Below are 22,610 nucleotides of genomic sequence, written 5' to 3'. Positions count from 1 at the left end.
AATATAAAGTTGGTTGTTAAATATTGGGCTGATAATTATCGGTGGCCGATATTACCGGACATCCCTAATATTTATATTCTGGTTGAACCTGAATTTAATTAATTTAAATACAAATACAGGGAAACTAATTGTTCAATCATTTGCTTACACTGACTTCCTTTGAGTTTTTTTTTACATTTATTTTAAAACAAGTTTCTCATTAAGAGGATAACAAGAAAAAAGAGAATCTGAAAAACATTTCTGGGCTTACCTTGTATATGTAGTATGTACGGATATGAAGTGCATGCGCCCTGCGTTACTTTGTTGTGTAAGTCTGATCACCTTCTACTGAGTTTGAATATGCAGTGTACCTCCATCTTGGCAGTCAATGCATTCATCTAGCCAACACGTTGTTCACATGCCATGGTTGTAAAAAAAAATCCTCCACCCCAGTCTAGTACACTAGTAGAGCCCACCAATATACTAGAAATATTGCCCAAAATATGACAGATTATTTGCATTTTTAGTAATCTATGAATCTAAATGAATTTGGAGTTGCAGGCAGAGAGTAAATATAAATAGTACAATATGCCGGTGAGATGTATCTTTCATGCATGTTGTGTGAGTGCATTTGTTCTGCATAGCCTTGCTGCCCAATGAAAAGCATGTATCTCCAAAATCTGCACGTTTCTTGGAAAAAAAACATACGTATTCAACTTTTTTAAAAAAATATCACAAAAATGTGGAGATGTATGCTTTTCATTGCAAAGTGATGATATGGATGAGATGCATTATAAGGGGTTGCGCACAAGCTGGGGGGTAAAAAAAAAAAAACAGACTACAGGAAGTGGCGAGGATCGGGAGCTCCATGCGCACTTACACAGCGGTCCTGCCCTCCTGGGCGCACAGTCAGTTCTAGACCAATCAGATCAGAGCAGCAGGGCGGACGTAACATGCAAGGCGAGCAAAGAGAGAGCAATGGGAGAGAATGTTAGCATCACTGGCATGAGATGCAGCCTGCTAACCAGACGTGTCCTTTGGCCTCGCCTGAATGTGCTGCCTTTGACACATGCCACACTTACTGGACACTCCATTAGGTACATCAAGCTCTGTATTAAAAAAAACATTATAAAAAAACAAGTTTTTAATACAGATCTTGGATTGTCCTTGCGTGTCCTGTGAGTGCATGCGTATGCTTATCAATGTGTAGCATGTAAGGCAAAGACAGCAGTGCAGACGTCAGCACCGGGGGGGGGTCTGACTAGTGGGCCGCATGAGGACGTAATGACCACACTGTTCACATATCCAAAGACTCCACAAAGAAAACAAATACACAAGACAGAAAAGGGATATGTGTCCCTTGACTTCTATGGATGCTGTTTTTTGCATTCAAGCTGAAATGATGTGGATTTATAGCGTAAATGAGTTCTGTATTCCCTATTAATATGGACAAACCGGTGTATTCAAACCCTAAAAATTTATTTAGAGGTTTGTGCTAAGACTTTGTCTACCTAATGTACAATATGTATGAATAGATGTGCCTAATATTAACACTGGATGTGTGGTGTGTAGTGCTTAAAAGAACAGTCCTCATTACAATCACAAAGCAAATTACACGACTGGACTGAATACAATAGAAAGCACCCAAAGCTGGAAAAAAAAAAGACACATGGACACAAAAGTGGTGTGGATTAGGGAAGGTGAGAGTAAGTGATGGTGAGTGGGAGTGGAGAGACAGACACTGAGGAGTGAAGAAATAATGGTGTGCATGATCGTCTTTGTCACAAGCTGAAGGCAATCAACTGCTGCTGCCTGCTCCCATCCCATTGTGTTCCAGTCACACCAACAATGTCTTTATATATTCCGTCTTCTACTGTTTGACACTTATTGCCTCATGTTGTAAATATGTAAACAGCTATTCTTGTGCGCTTGCCATTATGCCCTTGTCTATTCTATTCAAGTAAGCATCCGAATAAATGTCAGGAATTGATTCATTTTTATATGAAATAGCTTCATGTCCTGTTACAATTTTTAGACCAAATAAATTGCCCTTTTGAGGGATTTCCCATACCTAAAATACAACCAGAAGTGCCCCCACACCCAGTAAATCAGCCCCCAAAGCTTGACTTACGAATGACCTACTATAATGAGCATACACCGTCTCAAGAACCCATTCCCGAACACATAGGAGGTTTGGTTTGCCCCTTTCCGTTGTTTCTTTCAAATCTCAATGTCAATCTCGTCCTAGAAATGTCTGATTTCTACCAAAAGTGAATCATATACAGTTTATTAACAAATGAGTGGCAGTACTATATGAAACATTTTGGGGAGCAAAGATATAAAATGTGAAACTGGTAATAACTAAGCTACAAAGATAGCGATGGACCGCATATGTGTTATAATGGAACTGCATTGAAGAGCTTTGTTGTGCCCCCCACTGGGAAAAATGTATAGATGCAATAACTTCTCCCAATGTTCTAATTTCCTTCATACTCTGTATCCAGACTCGCATCAAGTCATCCATCCAACACATCTACTGACTTGCGCTGATGCATGTAAGTGCAGTCTGGACCCAAACAAAAGAAAAACTCTTAGTCGTCTTATGTTTGAAGGCTAAAGATTTATACATACAAACCAGCAGGTGGCAGCAAACTCGTACTCAGTTTGACTTGAGGTGAGAAACGATGACATTTAAATAGGTGTGTAACGATCTACTGCATCCATGGAAAATTGCTATTCCAGACGACATTTATCGATACAACATTTCATTCCATTTACGTATACTTTTTAAAACTTTTACGTTACTCGATTCAGTCTGCATGTCTGTGATGTCGTTGCCATGCACCAGCAGACAACAAAATGTAGCATGGCTGCTGGCAGAGGACAAGCTGGTGAGCTGGAAATAATTAAGCCACCATTGCGGTCCAGTGTGTTTTTTTTTCTCCGGGTACTCCGGTTTCCTCCCACATTCCAAAAACATGCTAGGTTAATTGGTGACTCCAAATTGTCCATAGGTATGAATGTGAGTGTGAATGGTTGTTTGTCTATATGTGCCCTGTGATTGGCTGGCCACCAGTCCAGGGTGTACCCCGCCTCTCGCCCGAAGACAGCTGGGATAGGCTCCAGCACCCCCACGGCCCTCGTGAGGATAAGCGGTGTAGAAAATGAATGAATGAATATCTTTTCTTCTTAAAATTGAGTTCACTGCTGTTTGTTTTTAAAATGAGTAAAGTAGCAGTTTACCTCAAGACATGTTGGTCCCACTTTATTTTTGATGTATTATTGTATTATTTTTATGTTGGAAAAACAAAAGCATAAGTAGCAGCTAAACCTACTGTTGAAATGTTAGTTGCAATTACTGTACTTTTATTGAAAATGTACAGACTATTAAAAATGAGAGCAGCGGATTGGTTCATATCCAAAATTAAGCTATACCTGATTTCCTCACCTGCACTGTCCAGTATCCAGATATTTATTTTGTTACAATGGTAACACAATTTTTGGCTAAAAAGTTAATGAATTGTTTCGGATTGTATTGTTCTAAAAGAACCAATATCATCCTTGAATGGTATTGTCAACCATCATGATCATGAATCAAATCATTATTAAATCAAATCGTTACACTTTTACATTGAAACAATTCCTGTGAACCCATCAATATTCCAGGAGTGCAATGATGAGTACACATGAGTACTGCGGAATGTCTTCAAAAGCAAACCAAAATAGGTACAGTGTATGAGGAGAGCTCTTCAAAATAGTTAACTATGTTAGTAGACTAAGGTCATTATTTTAGCAGGTTGTCAATGCAAAAAAGTGTTTTTTTTTAACAGAGAGACATGACACACCATTAATTCAGTCATGTTCAAATATATCTGAAAATACATCCTTGACACTTGGAGGTTATCACTGATAAAACTGTCAGATGGGAGGCAGTGATAAGGCGGAAATTGCAGTTTCTGCTCTTATCAAATGTTTTATCAGTAATGAACGCATGGAGAGGTGGCTCTTAGGATGTATCTTTCAACGTATTATTTGAACGACGACTGTTCGGGGGAACCTCGGGTATGGGGTAAGTAGGGGGTTGCTACTAGCAGGGCTGTAGGTGAGCACCTAACACACACACACACACACACACACACCTCAAGGCCAGTTACCTTGTTTGCATCGACTGCTTAATCCCACCCCCATACGCCCATATGCACACAACTCCACACACGCATGTGCTGTAAAACATTGAGTGTCGCTGTACTCTACAGAAACAAGGACATCGGCTTAAGTGCAGTACTTAGTATCTGCAGGCAAAATTTCATCTCTAAAAATCAATAGGCCAAGAGCATTAGGGATCTAAACAGACTAGAGTAGATGATCAAGTGATGCAAACAAGGTAACAAATATACTGTATTTCCTCATATAGTGGCTGGGCATAGTGTTTATTTACTGAAGTGCGGAGGCATAGACATTAGGCATTACATTTATATTAAGGCAGTATACATTCCTATACATTATTAATATATTTGCCACAGAGAAATGATGCTTGAATCAAATGAGAATATGAAATATCATGACTACTTGGTTGTGTGTGACCTGCATGGAATAATAAAAGCACTCAACTTCAGCTATAGGCGTCGTGTGTTGTGGTAACGATGTCAACAATGACACATGGTGATATCACTCATAGAAAAGGTAATTATTGCATTTTTTTTAGGATGTGTGGCATTTATTCAAGTCATCAAACCCAGAGGCCACTCTTTGAGGAAATGCGGTATTTCATAAAGAAAAGAATGCATATAAGGGAATAGTCTTCAGTGGGATTAGTTTACAGGCTGGTTAGGAAACAATGTTATAAAAAAAAAATTAAAAGTTTACCCTAGTGGCTACAACCTTAAGGTTTACTCTCTCCGGTGTCCTCACATCTGCAGAAATATAAAGCACTTTGTTGTACTTTCAGCCATGGCGTGGTTTCCCACCAATCCCCAAACACACCAAAAGTACGTCATGTAAGAGCTCAGCTGAGCTTCATATGCTTCAAATAGATGTCACTAATATTGTCAGTGAAGCAAGGGCACTATTTACTCTGGATTCTTTCATATTTGACAATAGTGAGTTAAACAGACTCTTACCTGGCACCTGCTACAGGGGACTTCCTCCCAGGGTCAAGCGATGCTCCCAGTGGCTCCTCTCCCAGGGACCTTGTGTCTTTATTTAGCTGCTGTAGTCGAGAACTGAGCTCCCCCATGACAGAGGGTTTTGCGCCCTCATCTGCACCCAGCCCTAGTCCAAGCCCGCCAAGATTTCCCAAACTCCCAATACCGAGCCCCACTCCTGGCCCACGAGGCTCCACTGGGTCCCCCCACAGCTTGGAGCGCCGCTGGAAGAGGTAGCGTGGCTTGGTGGGTGCTAGTCCAGTCACAGAGGCCGAACCGCCCGGGGGCAGCCCGCCTCCTCCGGCCACTGCCGCAGCCAGTGCAGCAGCCTGTTGCTGCGATAGCAGCTCACTGTCAGAACTCTGCTTCAGCAGAGGGTCCCTGAAGGTGACGGGGCCTTTACTGCCTCCTATGTGGGACTTAAGTCGGGGCTTCGGAGGCACTGGCGGCTTGTCGAGCACAAAAGTCTGCCCATCGGCATAGGAAGTGTGTGTCGTGTGTGTGTCGGCAGGTTCGCCGCTTTCTGAGGACAGCGTGGACATGCTGGAAACCGTGGAGACAGTGCTGGTGGTCTCAAGGTGGTGGTCTCGTTCCCGGTCACTGGAGCTGCGCGTGTCAGCCTCCTCCACGCCTGAATCGGCCGCAGAACAAGGCTCACAAACTGGTGGGGGCTCTAGAGGGTCTGAGGGTTTCCCTGAGACAGCTGCTGTGCTGGGTGGAGCGCTGGGTGGAGGTGTGGGCTGGGGAGGCTGAGGCTGGGTGGGGGTGACAGTTGGCGTGGTCGGAGTTGAGGGTGTTTTGGGTGTCGGCGTTGGAGGGGTGGTGGGGAAAGATGCAATAGGTTTGGTTGGGGACAGGGGAATACCCTTTGCCTGAGCCAGGAGTCCATTACAGAACTCATCGGGCGGTGGAACAACACCGATTTTACGCAGCTCCTCTCGTGTCTCCTCATCACTGGAGGACAACATGGCGGGTGGTAGAGTCACTGTGTATGGATCCGTGTCCTCCTCTGAGCTTCCCTGAACCAGACCCTTGTCTTGAGCTGGGCTGGCAGCACGCTGACTCTGAGGCTGTGGCAGAGGGGCTGTGGGAGTTGGGGACTTAGTCCTTGGACTTAGTTGAGATTTGCTCAGCTCTTTGGATGTTGGGACAGGTGTCTGTTCTAGTTCTTCACCCCCACTGACGGCCTGGCCATTGCTGGTAGCGTGCACCATGATCAGCCCAGCCGTCTTCTGCTGTGAGGTGTCCATAATACTGATCAACATGCTTTTCTTATCTTCTAGCATCTTCTCCTCCTTCCTCTCCTCTATCCGGGCCTCCATCTCCTGCTGGAATGATATACTTGATGGTGACATAGCCCACTGTGGTTTGGTAGGCTGAGGGACTAACACTGATGCTGGGGTGGATCCAATGCCATACCCAGCTGCCTTGGAGCTTTTAGATGTAAAAGGAGGAGATGCGGGTGGCCCTTCTCCATGTGGAGGCTCTTTGGTCTGAGTGTCAATGAACATAACACCCTGGCCCACCCGCTCTTGTTTAGTCCGCGGTTCTGGGCTGCTCGTTGGGGATTGGCTCTGGGAGGTCAGCGCCCTCTCCCTTGCGGCCAGCGCAAGGGCCAGAGGGGAGTTGGGGTCCAGGGGTTTTCCTGTGAGTGGATGGATAAAGGTGGTCCCGCTGGGTGAGGGGCTCAAGGCCAAGGCAGGAGGTGGCAGCTGGCCAAGCTCTCGGGTGAGTATCCGCTCATCAATAGAGTGAGACTGAATCAGAGAGGGGACCTCGGCGCTGGCGGAGGACGCCCCCTCCATGGTTCCCACAGAAAGGAAGACAGTGGATTTCCGCCGCTCCTCGAGGCGTCGCTCTCTGTCTTTCACTGCTCCAGCAATTGCAGCGGCGAAGGGGCCCTTACCCTGAAATATCGCCTCTCCTTGAGCCCGCAAACGTTCTCGCTCGGCCATCAGCTGCTGCTGATAGTAGTCTGCCCGGCTGGTGCGTGTGTGGCCGTGGGGATGTCGCCCTGAGGGTGAGCTCTCTCTGGAGTGGGCAGCTGCTAAGGCCAAACTAGCTTTTTCTTGTGCATCCTCCACCTGTAACAGGATCATACATCAAGCAGATCTTCCAGGATGATAGAGCTGGGGTGGATTACATCGATACACATCCATAAAAAGAGAACATACCTGTAGTTGCTTCACCAGGGGGCTTTTCTTCCGCTGAGGCTTGGTCGGTGTGTACAGTCCAATGCTAAATTGGCCCACGTTGGCATAGGGGTTGTCAATGACCCGGCCCTTCCTTTTTATCCGCTCAGGTGGAGTAGCAGCAGAAGGACGGGGGATTTCTGTGGGTTCCACGGGTAAATGTGAAGAGTCCTGGAGGATGATCATGGAGCGGGCTTTTTTCTGTCTCTCAAGCTGCGTGGCCTGCCGCTGAGCTGCCTCATAGGGCAGGTCCAAGGAGGAGGGCTTAAAGCTGGAGCGTCCTCCTGGTTCGTGGCCCTGACTCTGTGTCCTGGACGGGGGAGGTGGTGGGCAGAAAGCCGGGGGAGGTCCTGTGTCCAGGTAATATGGAGGCGGAGGTGGTGCTGTTTGCGGAGGCGGAGGGATGGGATGAGGCTGTGGGTGTTCTCGCAGGCTGTCGGTCATGGAGGAACTGCGCGGGAAACGATGCTCACCTGCCAAAGCTGATAGACGGTCCTCCTCAGTGGCACCTAAGGCGGGGATGTAAACAAGCACACACAACATTAAGTGTTGAGGATTACAGTGTGATCAGGAAAGGGGACGTTTGTTAAACTCGCCCAGCAGATCCTTGGCTGTTTCACACTTTAATCTGTAATACTTTGAACATCCGCTGTTTGAAGCTTATCCACAGAACACATTTGTATAAGGCATTTAACACTTCATTAAGCATTCATGCTATTATTACAGTGCTGTTAAAACTGGATCTCTTTTCATTCATTAATTCATTTTCTACCGCTTTTTCCTCACGAGGGTCGCGAGGCGTGCTGTAGCCTATCCCAGCTGTCCTGGGGCGAGAGGCGGGGTACATCCTGGACTGGTCGCCAGCCAATCACAGGGCACATATAGACAAACAACCATTCACACTCACATTCATACCTATGGACAATTTGGAGTCGCCAATTGTTGGGGAAATAACTCTTTTATGACCCGAGTCGAACTTATACCTTTTGTATAAGTTGTTTTGCATCTGTATTTTATATACGTTGTTTTGCAGCTGTATTTTGTCTTACAACTCGTTATCAGCTATGTACTGGTTGTGTAGGGGGGTGACTCGTTGTCTGGGAGTGGGGACCAGCCCTCTCTGCTCGCACACGATGGGAAACCATAAAGGCGGGGATTTTCCCTCCTCAGGTGAGTCTGCTGCGGGCTGTGCACAAGCACCCAGCTTTGGTTTCGTTGCCGACCTACCGGAGGTGCCTGGCTCTCCACCCGTTGTCAACGGTAAGAGATTTATAGCCAACGATACTTTGCATGATTATATGTCTCTGTATGTGGGGGTTTCGGGAGTGACAACTCGTTATCTAGCATCAGGGAAAGTGATTGTCTAACCGTGCTTGCTTGTGGGATCTAATCAATTCTTCATATATTGTAAAATTGTGCTTGGCGTTACTTCCTATGAACCTGAAAAGAATTTTCACAAAACACCAATTAACCTAGCATGTTTTTCGAATGTGGGAGGAAACAGTACCCGGAGAAAACGAACACATGCACGGGGAGAACATGCAAACTCTACACAGAGATGGCCAAGGGTGGAATTGAACCCTGGTCTCCTAGCTGTGAGGTCTGCACGCTAACCACTCGACCGCCGTGCCGCCTTGGATCTCTTTTCTTACTCTGAAAATTTGCATGGAGTGTATGCTCAGTGGACACTTCATTAGGTACACCTAATACAATACTATACAATACAAACAAATTACACTTTATAAAGATGACTAGAAATATATTGCCCTAGACAAACACAGTGTATCTTGCCACCCTCCATTTGCGGGTGTGCCTAATAAAGTAGTGTTTGATTCAAGTGCTGTCTCAAAAGAATCTGCCTATGTAAGAAAACTAGAGATGTACTGTACTATGTAACCACAATATGTATATCCCAATTGGATAAGAGGTGTTATTTCATTATCATTGTGCAGGTGTACCAAATATAGTAGCTGGGGCATGTAAAGAAGTACTTACCAAATATGTAATATTGTGTATGATAAGCATTATTGTCAGTATTTTCTATTGTGGCAAGATACTTTTCTTACATTCTCTCATGACAACATTGCACATAAACTATTCACCTTAATTGATAATGAACAGGAGAGATGATTGTTTTACCAAATGACTTGGTCCTGGACATCCCCTTGGGTAACGGTATATGGGCACGCTCCATGCCTGGGTGAAGACCTCCATGTAACGTCATCCCTTGTCGCTCAAACAGTGACTACAGTCAAACAAAAATAAATATTTGAGCAATTCCATGCCCTTAAAGTGACAGACGTGTGTGCTATAATATGTCATCGTGTGGTTTGCATGCATGCCAGCAGCAGGGGGGGTGGAGCGCGATGATGATCTTTAAGTAGACGTACTCACACTGATCTCTGCTGGTGTTATTCTCCTACTGGTGGGCCGCTGTTTGACAGTGGCTGTTCTGTAATCTGCTTCTGAAGGTTGAGAACGCAACATCGACTCCTGGGACGCTAACATCTCATCTAGCCTCTCTGTTGAGAAGGGGGAGCGGGAAATTAGCCGGAGCGAAGTAGAGAGACATTTTAGCGGGCGAACACGGCATCATTTCTTACACAACAGGGAATACAAATGATGAGCTGATCCAAGCATACAAGTGTAATTGAATTTTGTGATGAATACTTTGAATACTAAATGACATACAGTGGATGCTCACACATTCATGATTCAGCATTCACAGCCATGCAAATTTAAAGATACAGTATTTTTGCGTGCAGAAGAATGTAACGTAGTGGAAATTAAATTAATTAATTTAATATTTTTTCATTTTTAGTTTCCTAAAAGTAATGTTAAAATCTCATCTCGTAGACCCAATATTTTGTATCGTATATATTTCTGTTTGTATCTAAAGTTACTTGGTAAACTTGTCTTGTAATGTACACAGTGCATTTGTCAAGACAGCGATGTGCATTCGGTCAGTCACTTATAAATCAAGTGTAGCTTTTTTTTCCTTGAAATTTATTTTCGTCTTATTCCATGAAGTCGCCGTAAAACAGGCACAGGCACGCTACCTACAATATAAGAATTTTGTTCTTTTTCAGTTGGCAGTACACAGGCAGTAGCGGCATCAAACATTCTGCCTGTATGGCTACGGTTAAATATTACACCCCTCTCAATATGTTGCAGTATACCGTATTGTCCGGACTATAAGTCACACTTTTTTTCATAGGTTGGCTGTTCCTGCGACTTATACTCCAGAGCGACTTATAAATGAAAAAATTGTTTATGTTACATAAACCCTGAACTTCTTTTCTGTTCATGTTTATTTTGGTGTAACTGAATAAGCATTGCGTTAGCATATCTTACACCTATTCAGCCTGTTCTCTATCCTTTTATTAATGTTATAACTTGCCTTCCAAGAGGACGTAATGTCTGTTTTGGTCAAGTAGTTTGTAAAATAAATTACCCGCAAAACATGCAACTTATACTCCAGTGTGACTTATGTATGTTTTTTTCCACCTAATTATGCATTTTTGGCCTTGTGTGACTTATGTGACTACGGAGCGACTTATCGTCCAGAAAATACAGTCCATGTTGCAATTTTAAACTTGTGTTTTTTCTTTTTACCATCTGCTCTTTTCTAATTTAGCTGGTGAAATAAAGTCACTTGGAAAAGTTTGCTTGAAGTACTAAACACTGTGTCTTTTCAAAAAAATACATCGAACAAGGCTGACTGATTATTTCCCTGTTTGCCATCATATGAATTACCAACTTCACACGGGTCATTACAAAAAGAATGAAATAATAAAGTCTTACAGATCACTTACACACATACATAGTACACATTTTGCGAAATAATAACAAATATAGCAACTTCTCATCAATCCATAAAATGAAAATAATGTACTGATATAAGCACCACCCATTTTTGGTTAAACCACGGCCTTTTCCTGTTTATGCCTCGCCCACTCTGAGTACCGATACGGGTACCGATGCAGTTAAATCAAATATACTAATTCCAAACAGCCAATTTTACTGTAAATTTCACCCGAAATCGGAAGACAATGTTCATGCCAACCTCGCAGCAGGTTTTTCGGGGGAGGAGTGAACAGTGTGTTAAAAAGATATATATTTTATGGGCGTATCCAATTACTGGCGTATTTTCGCCATTTTCTGGCAGGCTACAAACAGAACCAAAGTGAAAAGCGGTGATCCCCAGTACTCCTCTAAATAATATTGGACAAGACTTGTAAATAATGTAGTTTATTATGACATTTTAAGATGAGTACTGAAACAAAAACTTTCAATTAAAGTTTGGGCGCACTTACCCATACAATTGAATGAATAAGTATGTCCAAACTTTTAAATTAATGGTGTTCAAAACTAATTAGAAAAGTGAAAATACGGAGAAATGTTAAGAATGTGGGCATCCTGGACATGGGAAGCACCCCAGAACACAACCCTGTGGAATGTCTATGAACTGACCTAATTGTATCAGTCATAGTACAGTAATTGAAGTTTTTTTCTAAAGGGATAAAAGAGAAGTGACTATACATCTGGGAATTAATTGAAGCATGGCATCAATTGGAGTGGAGGCCGCTATTTGAGAAAATACGGTTACCAAATATGGTTGCTTGTACATAGCAGTGATAAAACATGTCAGAAGTGTCAGACTCACCGCCTCTTCTCCTCCGAGCAGAAGCTTGGTGGGAAAATGAAAGCAGAGGACAAGTACAAGCCAAGAAAAGTGATGATCGTCAAAAGTTAGACAAACAGGAAAAAAAGGAAAAGAGAAAAAGGTAGGAGGACAGTGCACGACAGCAGGTAGTGCACAACGCTAGCACTCACCCAGTTCTTCCAGCTCAGCCGTCATGGACTTGGAGCGTAGCGTGAGGGTGGTGCTGGGGGCTCTTTTGGGAGGGGGCGGGGCTGTGGAGAAAAGGCACGGTGTTGAGGACGAAGGTAAAGAAGAAGAGTTAAATCCTTTGGCTTTGAGGCTCAGCGCCCTCCTGGCCTCTCTCAGACGGCTGGTCCATCCCATCTTCACCGCTTTGATAGGCTCCAATTGGGATGAAGCACTGACCTCCCGCTTGGGTAAGAAGACCTTGTTGCGGCTACGCTGATAGTCCAACTTCTTCATGTCTCTATCTCGTCTGTGCAGGCTCAGTCTTTGTGGAGTGCCTCAAAAGTGGAGGCATTCTTTTCCATTATTCCTGCACAAAACATTGCATTTTGTCCGCCACGGTGGGCTGAAAAACGAGTGGAAAAATGTGCTCCATCTTACTACCGATGCCTTTCTGCATTGTAGAAGAGAAATGCATCAGCACACCAGCTCGGACACACTTGCATGTCCTCCAGCGAACAGTGAGGGAGGACAAAGAGACATCTGGGCTGACAGATGGAGAAAGGACACTAATTTAACAGCTAAGAAGAACGATATGCAGAAGACATCACACCTCCGAGCTCACAAAAAAACCTCACAATCCTTCACCAACTGCTCAGTGCAATGTTTCAATGTAACACTCCAAGTAACCACTTTAAAATGTGCATTTAGAAATTTCACAAAGAGGTAACCTCTACATGCTTATATGCATCAAATTCACCTACTATAGAACAACTTCACGCAACGAGGCAGCTCAGTCGATACGTCAATCCTACAGCAAGTCTCTTTCTCCAAATACCACAGACGTCCTGCCACCCACTCCCCCAAAAAAATAAAACACAAACAACTACGGTATCCTTGCGCTAGCTAGCTGTAGTGTGTCCCGGACGCCTGGCATCAAACACTTCTCGTCTCCTCACCCGGTGTGCAAGTCGTGCTGCAAGGAGCGACGAGCAGAGGAGACGGAGGAGGTTGCAGAAAATATAGAGGAACGGGGTCGAGAGACAGAGAGAGAGCCTGTTGCTGTAATCCAATGCTTCATTCAAAACATGCAGTGTTGTCGCCATGACAACGGCGGCACAAGTGAAGCCCGGTGCAAAAGACTTTGCAGTTTTTGGATGTGCATTTTTTTGTAACTATGTGTGTGAAAAGGTGTGTCTAAGGATGTGATGGAGACAGTTAGAAGAACCACCTCTGGAAAGCTCACCTTGTCTTATCAGTGTCTCTATGATCCTTTTTTTGAAACCAAATTATGGCCTCAGTATGTGTGTTGAAAGAAGTACATCAAAGACCTCGAACTAGTAGACCAAAGAAAAAAAGCCACGTTTAGATATGCCCCTATTATGCAAAACTGACGTTTTGGTTTCCTTACTCCTTGCTCCTATGCCCAGAAGACAGCTGAAAGGCTGCATGGTTTAAAATTAAAAATGCAATAACCTACAATTACCCACCTTTGTTTTGTAAACGCAGCCATTACCTGCCAGATTAACAGTGCATAGATAATGACTGAATTTCTGAATATATTAGGATACTAGTTCAAAACTTGAACAGCCAAATGGCTGGGCTGTGACTGAGTTTAATGATGTTCAAACAGTAATATGTGTCCCTAGACCAGTGTTTTTCAACCTTTATTGAGCCACAGCATGTTTTTTACATTGGAAAAATCTTGTGGCACACCACTAACCAAAAATGTTACAAAATGTCACCACGACCTCACATGTGCATCAATAAGTCTATCGGAGGAACAAGGTAGGTGTTACCACACGGACCAATATTATATTGCTCTGCCAGTTTTTACACCACAGACACTCGACAGTAGCCATGTTTTTATATGATGAGTTTTTCTCTTTCCGAATGACCTTTCGGGAAACAATGGTATCCATGGAAAGGAATATTCCAATCTCTTGTCTACATGCGCCGTGAAAATCAACCAGAATAGTCAATAGGGCATGCCCAGTAAAACGTAAACATCAACATCACGTGATACCGGCTTCCACAAGTTATTCTTTCACTTGTTGGAATAACTCTGTATTGCCAGTTTTTCGTCTGTCCAGTCTTGAAATTTAGTTTGAATGAAAAACAAACTTTGCTTAGTCCAGTGCCGATTGCTGGCCTCCATTTTTAAAACTGAAGAACGTCTGGATCTGCGTGTTACGTCATATCTGAGCATGCGCTGAAAGAACGCACCCGGGACAAATTTAAACAGGAAAAGATCACATTCAATCTTGCTAATATTTTATAATTAAACTCAGGACATGTTTTATATAGATATATATTTTCTTTTTTAATAAAACTGCACTTGTGAATGGCGTATAGAAGGGTTTAGATTCTGTTCCACAGATGGCGCTAATGCACACAGAAGCTGCTTGCCAACCGCCAATAAACAACAGAAGAAGAAAAACACCACGAAGAAGAAGGAACCCTGACAACTTTCCGTTTGAGCGGGTACAAGATACCTCAATCGGATTGGTTAAAGGAATATTCCATCCCTGTTCAATTCTTTCCATTTGAGCAAATAAACCAAATGCAATTGGAATATTTGGGTCCATGTATACTATTGACATAATGGCTATTGACATAATATTTGCAAATGATGATTAATCAATGTTAATTATAAAAAGTGATATTGGATAATTCCTCACGGCACACCTGACGGTTTCTCAAGGTACACTCGTGTGCCGCGGCACAGTGGTTGAAAATCACTGCCCTAGACCATATTTATCAGGATCAAAGGTGAGAAAAAAAAGCAGCTGAGGGACTGTACTAGGGCTGGCTGATATATCGATATTTAAAAAAATATTCATATTTGCTTTAAGCACAATATCAAAACAAAACATATCGTTGATATCGATATAGATTGTATTTGGGCTGTATCTCCCTCATGCCTACAAAAAGGAGGGGGGAGGGGCGAGGACAGAAGCCTGGAGCCTCAGTTGAAGCTAACAGGCTAGCACGTCTGCGGTGGAAGAACTCAACAAGGAATAAACAGTAACTCGGTAATATGGAGGTACTTCCAATCCAGAGCATTGAATAAAAACATTTTCACTTGTGTGTGATATCTTGTGTGTGATATCGGCTGCACTCCTTTTTGCACTCCTTTTGCGTTCCTCATGAAAGGAAAAGCAACCTAATACAGTAGAAACGCTGTAAAACCTGCTGAAAACTATGGACTCGCAATGTCCAGCGAAGTTTTGAAGTCACTATTATTAAGCACAAGCCTGCTAAGCCTGATGCAGTTGACGTTGGTATTCCTGCCACATAAATAAGGTCATGCTTGTGTCTTCTAAAAATGTTTACCTAAAAATACTACTGTTTAAGTATATTTGACATTACATTTTAAAATGTCCTCTTAAAGGCACTCCTTCATTTTACATTCTTGGAGTTGAGCATATCTAAAGATTTGTTTTAAAAATATTATATTTGACCCGGTCTATATTTATTTGGAAAAGAATGGCCCACTTTATTGTAGCGGCTATTTTTAGGTGTTATTTTTTAAATGTGCAACTTGTATTCTTCTTGTTTCGGCTTTTCCCTTCAGGGATCGCCACAGCAAATCATTCGCTTCCATGCAACCCTTCACTAATGTGCATCTTGTATGAAGCTTTAAAATATTAAAGAAATCCTCATGTTAATTATTTATTTAAATAAAATAGCTTGACCCTCACATTCGATTTTGTCTAAACTCACTCCGTGGAAAAGATATCGGCATATATATCGTATATTTATATTCAATCAAAAATATAAAGGGATATGACTTTTTGGTCGATATTGCCCTAAGCCAGGGGTCGGGAACCTTTTTGGCGAAGAGAGCCATGAAGGCCAGATATTTTAAAATGTGTATCTGTGAGAGCCATAAACATTTTTTTAAACATTGAATGCAATAAAATGTGTGCATTTTTATGTAAGACCAACAGTTTTAGATATAATGGGCTCTAATTACGTAGACCAGGCACACTACCCCACGCCAATGGGGTGTGGCCAGCACACTTTCGTGAGCAGCGCAGTGTCTAATAATAAATCAAATACTTGTTGCCATTAATACAACTTCTGCTGCTGCATAGTTTTGCACCATACTCAGTATATTTCATTCTTTTGGCCATCTTTGCCAGAAGGCTTGGTTCTGCAGCTTTAGCTAGGTGACTATTTGACTAAAGGAGAAAAGTTTATATTTACATGTTGACATCTCAATGACCGAGGTAGACTACCGCATTACCCAGTAATAATCAAGTTTTGGTGTTTGACCTGGAAAATATCAGGAAAGATGGATATGGTTGGCCGTATTGCAGCAGAATATAGATGGACGAATTAAAATGCATAAAAAAGTTGTTGATTTTTAATATTATTTTTAACAGTCATTTCTGTGATGTTTACTTTAAAATGTTAGCAAAAATACATTTTTATTGTGGTAAGAAATGCTTGAGAGCCAGATACAGTCATCAAAAGAGCCCTACCTGGCTCCCGAGCCATAGGTTCCCTACCTCTGCCCTAAGCTGTACGCTTGATCATTTTGGCTTTTTTTTTTAGACCAGGTTAATCTAGCATGGTGTTGGTTTTAAAATGCACAATAGTACATCTTGGAGACAGATGTGGACAAACACTGCTCATTAGCATATTATTTCCAGATGCACAAATCAGAGTGTTTCTAGTAGTGCTATACATATTTTGTGGATTATTATGAGCCTGTTTATTTCTATTCTTTAGGGTGGCGGTTATCATGAACAACTGGCATAAGAAAAAATCTGAAATGGTTGTTACTTTGTATTTTCTCATTAAAATGTATAAGTCTGATCACTTTCTGTTGAGCTTGGATATATAATCCTCTATCTTGACAGTCAATTCATCAAAGCATAACATATCTCCAATGCATTTAGCTTGTTGCTAAATCTAGCTCGAGCTGGTGCTGCTGGCTTTTCCGATCATTTAAGCATTTACCTTTCTTGCGGACAACTTCCTCTGACTCTGGTTTCCGTGTGACGGACACCACCTTCATCAGAAGTCGGTTGCCACCTTGTCGGATCAACGACACCACCTGCTTGTGGCCAACCTTCACGACGTTCACACCATTGACCTAATTGACACCACAACACAGGACGGGTAAGTTGTCTTTTTTTTAACACACAAGGAAGCCACAGAACAAGAAGCATGTGTGTTACTACCTCAATGAGAAAATCTCCTGTTCTCAAACTGGCCCTCCAGGCCACACCCTCCACGTCCACAGACTCCAGGTACTGCAGTGCCGGGAAGGCTGGGGTCGGCGTAAACTCTTCAATAGGCGTCTCGGCTGAGCAAATAGTTGACAAACAAAAGGATTTAGTGCTGACGATGATAAAAAGTTCAGAATAAAAACAAATATGTGCTGAAATGTGTTTAGTACATGTTGACACCATGTTGTTGAAACTGAAATGGACATATTTTGTGAGCGACTGTACTAGCACAAATATTCCATTAAATCTTGGCACAAATCCAACGTGAGAGTGTTCAGTCCAGCACTAAGTGGACTGCAGTGCTACAATGTATGTAAGTTTGTGTGTGTGTGTGTGTATGTGTCCTGGTGGTAAAAGTAGTGAGTGATGGAGAAGTAAAAAGCAGACTCCCACCAAGGTGCCTTAGAGGGGTTACCATAGCAACCATCCCATGCAAGCGGGGGAAAAAACTGTGTTGAGTAAAATGCATTTGTGGGGATGGAGATGAGTGGAGAGGCAATTTCTGTTGGAATGCACGAGGCACGACGGACTGCCAGCGGGTGAAATATTTTGAGAGGATAATGGACGGTGGAGGTTATGAAGTAGGCGGCAGAGAGTGAAGAAGGAATGAAAAAACAAATGGCTGAGAAAGATGAGAGAATTACGACAAGGGGAAGAGAGGAGAAGAGAGTTGTCTACTAAATCTGAGCGGCCATGTGTGAGGAGCAGATGGGACAGCTAGCTGGCAGCTCAACCATGGATGACACACACACACACACACACACACACAGAACCCTGCGTGCATCTCAGTATACAAACATGTTGACCAAAGCTGCCACTGACTCACACAATAACGCTACAGTTGTAAAAAAAATTAAATTTCTCATATATTTTATGTTAACAGTATATAGTATATATATTCAAGATGTTCCTTTAGAGATCACTGGTTGTTTGGATCTTTGCACAAATTTAAATACTACTCAATGACAACACAATTACAAACAAAATGCAGTTTTTAAATGAAACTTGTTATTATTAAGGAAGTAAGAAGTTAAGATATCCCCTTAACTGGCTGAGCCACCCTATCCAATCCAATCCAATCCACTTTATTTATATAGCACATTTTATAAACAGAGTTTCCAAAGTGCTGCACAAACTAGTAAAATAAAAAAACAAGTAAAATACAATAAATAAAGGTACAAATTGAATTTAATCCAAAACTAAAAGATCAAATAATAAATAAAATAGTAAAATAGATATTAAAATATTAGAAGCAAGAAGCAAAGCAATAAAAGTATGAAGAAACAAAACCAATTAAAATAAAACACACAGGACCATACGACTCACTCCGAGTTAAAAGACAGAAAATAAAAGTGGGTTTTAAGACGAGACTTAAAACTTTCGATGTTGGGGCCCTTTTTTTTTACTTGGGAGGGGAGAGAGTTCCATAGTTTGGGGCCAACCACAGAAAAGGCTCGGTCTCCCCTGGTCTTAAGTCTCGTCTTGGGCACCACATGTTGAAGCTGGCCCTCGGACCTCAGTGACCGCGCTGGAGAGTAAATTTGGATGAGGTTCGAGATGTATTTATGTGTATAAATGTATAACGCCTTAAAAACAAACAATAAAATCTTAAAATCCTAAGCACCTTAAGCAGCAACAACTGCAATAAAGCGTTTGCGATAACTTGCAATGAGTCTCTTACAGTCTTACAAAGTTTTTGAAAACCACACTCATCTACAGTTTCCATGTAAATGCTGCACACTCCGCCTAGACCGGCCCAAAGGAGTCACACTACACACATAAATAATAAAAATTTTACATTAGAGCAGAATACATAGTGTTTTCTTTACAAAAAGAATTATATGATTTCTTTACAAAAAGAATGATATGACTTGATACCAAAGTTTAATGTTGAAATAACAGCTTAAAGCTGTGTGCACACCGGACACAATTAACATGATTTTGCCCCGCCCATACCGTTACCCTACCCTGTTACCCCGCCCTGTTTTGCTTTGGATTAGCAATGAAGCTAAAGGCTTATGACGCTGGGTACAAATAAATGCAGGAAATGATTTGGAATAAAACGGAAAATACACGTCAAGATAAAGCATCTCATCAAACATGTTGTTAAAGTTACGACGCTGCTCCCAGATGGAACTGAGTACAATGCTAACTTGCTAATTGGGTAAAATTATTAAGTTTCATTAATGTTCATGTTAAAGGTTAAATAACTGTTAATACTGTACATTTGAATCTGAAAAAAATGATTTCTCGACCAACTGTATGTGGTTTCTTACGTTTTTCTTATTTGCTGTTTTATTATTATTTAACTTATTTATGACTGATTGATTGATTTATTGTCTTTATTCTTCATTTGTTTATTTTTTTAATTTTATTTTGTGTATAGAAAAATAAAAATGACGATATTTGAGAACAGTGGAATGTTTTATCAGATATTTTGGTGTGGAAAACCGGAAAACAAAGTACTGAAAAAGTGTAGGGTATAGCAGAAGCAAAAGCATTGAAGATAGTTTTTTTTTATTGATTTTTCTTTCCAGTTTTTAATAAATGAGTTTTGTTTTTTTTTTGAAAACCTGATGCGGCCCGGCTTCACCCAGAACCTAGCTCCGGTGGCCCCCAGGTAAATTGAGTTTGAGAACCCTGCATTACACTATTGGATCTTATTGTGTGTAACCAAAGCGTTTTAAAAACACTTTTGCAGGTACTGCATATGAGCATAATGTATATTAAAAAATTAGAAAGTCACCTTTGGCTCCTCGCAGAACAAAACCGAAGCCCTCGTTTTCTTTCTTCTGCAAGACAGCATTCTTCTCCTCGATGATATAATCACTGTGAAGCAGAGGGCAGACAGATCATAGAAAAGGTATGACGCAAACTATACACACATACACCAGTACTTTCTTTCATGTTAATTCATCATGTTGAAAGCAAAGCAAGCAAGCAGAATTCCTGAGTTGGTCAAGTATGTTAAGGGCGCACGCACACACTGAATAACTGAGTTGTCGTGACTGAAGTGTCTTTGAGATGCATCTTAAGAGGGGAATCAATCTTGTGACTGATCCTCCATAAGTGGCAGGTCTTCCTGCGCTGAAGAGACTGACACCAGAGGCTCAGACGTGATGTTATCCTTCGGCTAATGATAGAAAGCACAAGTAATTGAGCTGTTCATCACTGTCTGATTTGTGTTGACTTTCTATGCCGTTTGAGGTAGAAGAACTGCATGAACAAAAACTGGAGGAAAACAGGAAGCTGGTCCCTTGCCCTTTGCAGCTAGAGCATCTTCCATTGTGGCTTGAATCTGAGCGTGTCTGTGGACGTTATGACCACAATAAACACTCAGGCTGTGCCTTTGCATTGCAGTATTGTACTCCACGGTCTCCATTGTTCTTGTTCATGCCGGTCTCAGTCTCTTCTTGGACAAAATCAAAGTGAAATTTAAGGGTTTTGCAGTCAGCCCTTGCATGCCCTTGGTCTAGGTCCTGGGTTCCTAAAATGGGGTGTGTGTACCCCCAGGTTGTCATGAGGGTACATGAATAAAATTGAAGAACAATTAGGGGCATGAAATTGTTCATTGCTCTGTGTGCATCAAATAAATAAATAAGTAAGTTGATTATTTTGTGCACGAGGAGTGTTTCATCTTTAAGATTTAATTTATATTGATGTTCCAATAATCGTATACAGCGCAGAGGTGAAAACTAGGGATCTGCGATTACATTGTCCACCGATAATTATCGCCCAGATATCATCAGTAATAGTATTTTCCCTTTCTTGAGAATCGATGTACAGCATGTAGGACAAACATTGCACTTGCGGAGATAACAGCAAATTGCAGTTAGTATTGTGTTGCTCAAACGTACTCTGGAAATAATCAACACCCTACTTTAGCAAGCAGCGCAACATCAGAGCTCATAATGACCCCACCAGCATCATTGAAATCGTGGGTGGGTTAATATTCCACCTACTATTTTTGCTCAAGGTGTCCCCAACATCACAAAGCAATGTAATAAGTACATGAAAAAACAACAAATAATGCAGAATAACCAGCAACTATGTAAGCCCTGTAGAAACGTACGGCAGGATAGCGTATCTGACATGAATGCCCCTTACCTGAGGGCGCCAAAGGCCTTCACTTCAATACAGAAACTGATTGATTGTCCCTTTTTGGAGGGAGGGGCGGTATGACAGAAAATAATAGAGAAACACTGCTTTACAACTATTTTACTCAAGAAAATATATGTGATGTTACACATATCAATATCGGTTGAAATCAGAAAATCCCTAGTGAAAACCTTTGTGACATTCTGAGTGGTGATTTCCCTGAAAATGAGGCTGTATTGTTGGTTGCAGGTATTTTCATACTTGGTTTACTACTTTATCATAATTGTTAAACTTCCCCCTTCAATTTGGTATTAAATTAAAAACTACTCACTTAAACCATAGCTGGACAAAAAAAGTGAAGCTCAAATTCAACCCATTCATATGAGAATGCAAACATAGGAAAACACAGGGAAATACAGCTGGAATAGGTGCTGGTTCTGGAACATCTAGAAAGCTTTCTGTGCTGGTTATCATGTGTAGCTGCTCTATATGAGTTCACAAGTCAATAAAAAGGGCATAATAATACCCCTTTAACTACTATTTGCATCATATTTGCTTAAATGGCTTATTAAATTTAGCAACATTGCTTGTCGCAATTTTGCGACTTTGGCGCTCAAAGGGTTAAGGCCCATTTGCTTACAACAACTGTTTACAACTTCTGTTCATCACACTTGGCTTGGTAAAGTTCTGGCTGCTTCGCCCATAAAAACACCAAAGCAAATGTTTTAGTCGGAACGTGTAACATGAAGTCATTATCACACAAATTAAAAAACAAAAAACAAAATCAGAGCGTGTGTTGAGGCGGCAACTCAGCGGGTGGGTGGCTGCGGCCTCTATTAGCTTGATAGCAACACTCCACGCTGCACTCTCAGACTTACCAAGAGAGCACTGAGCTTCTGCTGGTGCATGTAGGTGATCCAAAACAAACCTTTCTGCAGGAGGGAGGCCAAATGCTGGTTGTTGTTGCTTTTTATGAATCATTATACACAGAATACACCGGTAAAACAATGTGTATTGCTTCCTGGAATACATGTCAAAGCTTTCTGGATACCTAGCAAAAGTAACACATGTATAATCAACTGCCCTTTCGAATGCAACTCCATTATTCCTCAAAATCATCACA

At 41.9% G+C, this 22,610-nt stretch overlaps 1 protein-coding gene across 23 annotated transcripts in view; it reads right to left on the bottom strand.

Moving 5' to 3' along the window:
• Positions 1 to 22,610, bottom strand: part of shank3a (SH3 and multiple ankyrin repeat domains 3a) — a 237,474-nt gene that overhangs the window by 7,532 nt on the left and 207,332 nt on the right. For 12 of the 23 annotated variants that reach the window (XM_078790453.1, XM_078790463.1, XM_058074726.2 and 9 more), the window contains 10 exons: positions 22,366 to 22,419; positions 20,136 to 20,218; positions 17,342 to 17,466; positions 17,118 to 17,253; positions 12,152 to 12,232; positions 11,982 to 12,005; positions 9,710 to 9,837; positions 9,455 to 9,560; positions 7,298 to 7,824; positions 5,100 to 7,207 (listed from right to left, as the gene is read on the bottom strand). In XM_078790453.1, coding sequence (XP_078646579.1) covers positions 5,100 to 7,207; positions 7,298 to 7,824; positions 9,455 to 9,560; positions 9,710 to 9,837; positions 11,982 to 12,005; positions 12,152 to 12,232; positions 17,118 to 17,253; positions 17,342 to 17,466; positions 20,136 to 20,218; positions 22,366 to 22,419 — 3,372 coding nt within the window. Of the gene's footprint in view, positions 1 to 859; positions 895 to 3,102; positions 4,893 to 5,099; positions 7,208 to 7,297; positions 7,825 to 9,454; positions 9,561 to 9,709; positions 9,838 to 11,981; positions 12,006 to 12,151; positions 12,233 to 17,117; positions 17,254 to 17,341; positions 17,467 to 20,135; positions 20,219 to 22,365; positions 22,420 to 22,610 lie in introns of those variants that run through there. The other 11 variants (XM_058074728.2, XM_058074733.2, XM_058074735.2 and 8 more) reach the window with 9 other exon arrangements.

This window comes from Doryrhamphus excisus, linkage group LG1, assembly GCF_037039965.1.
Source record: "Doryrhamphus excisus strain RoL-2023G ecotype Guam linkage group LG1, RoL_Dexc_Guam_v1.1, whole genome shotgun sequence".
Taxonomy (NCBI): domain Eukaryota; kingdom Metazoa; phylum Chordata; class Actinopteri; order Syngnathiformes; family Syngnathidae; genus Doryrhamphus; species Doryrhamphus excisus.
Note: the sequence above shows the minus strand (reverse complement) of the source record. Positions and strands in the feature narration are given on the sequence as shown.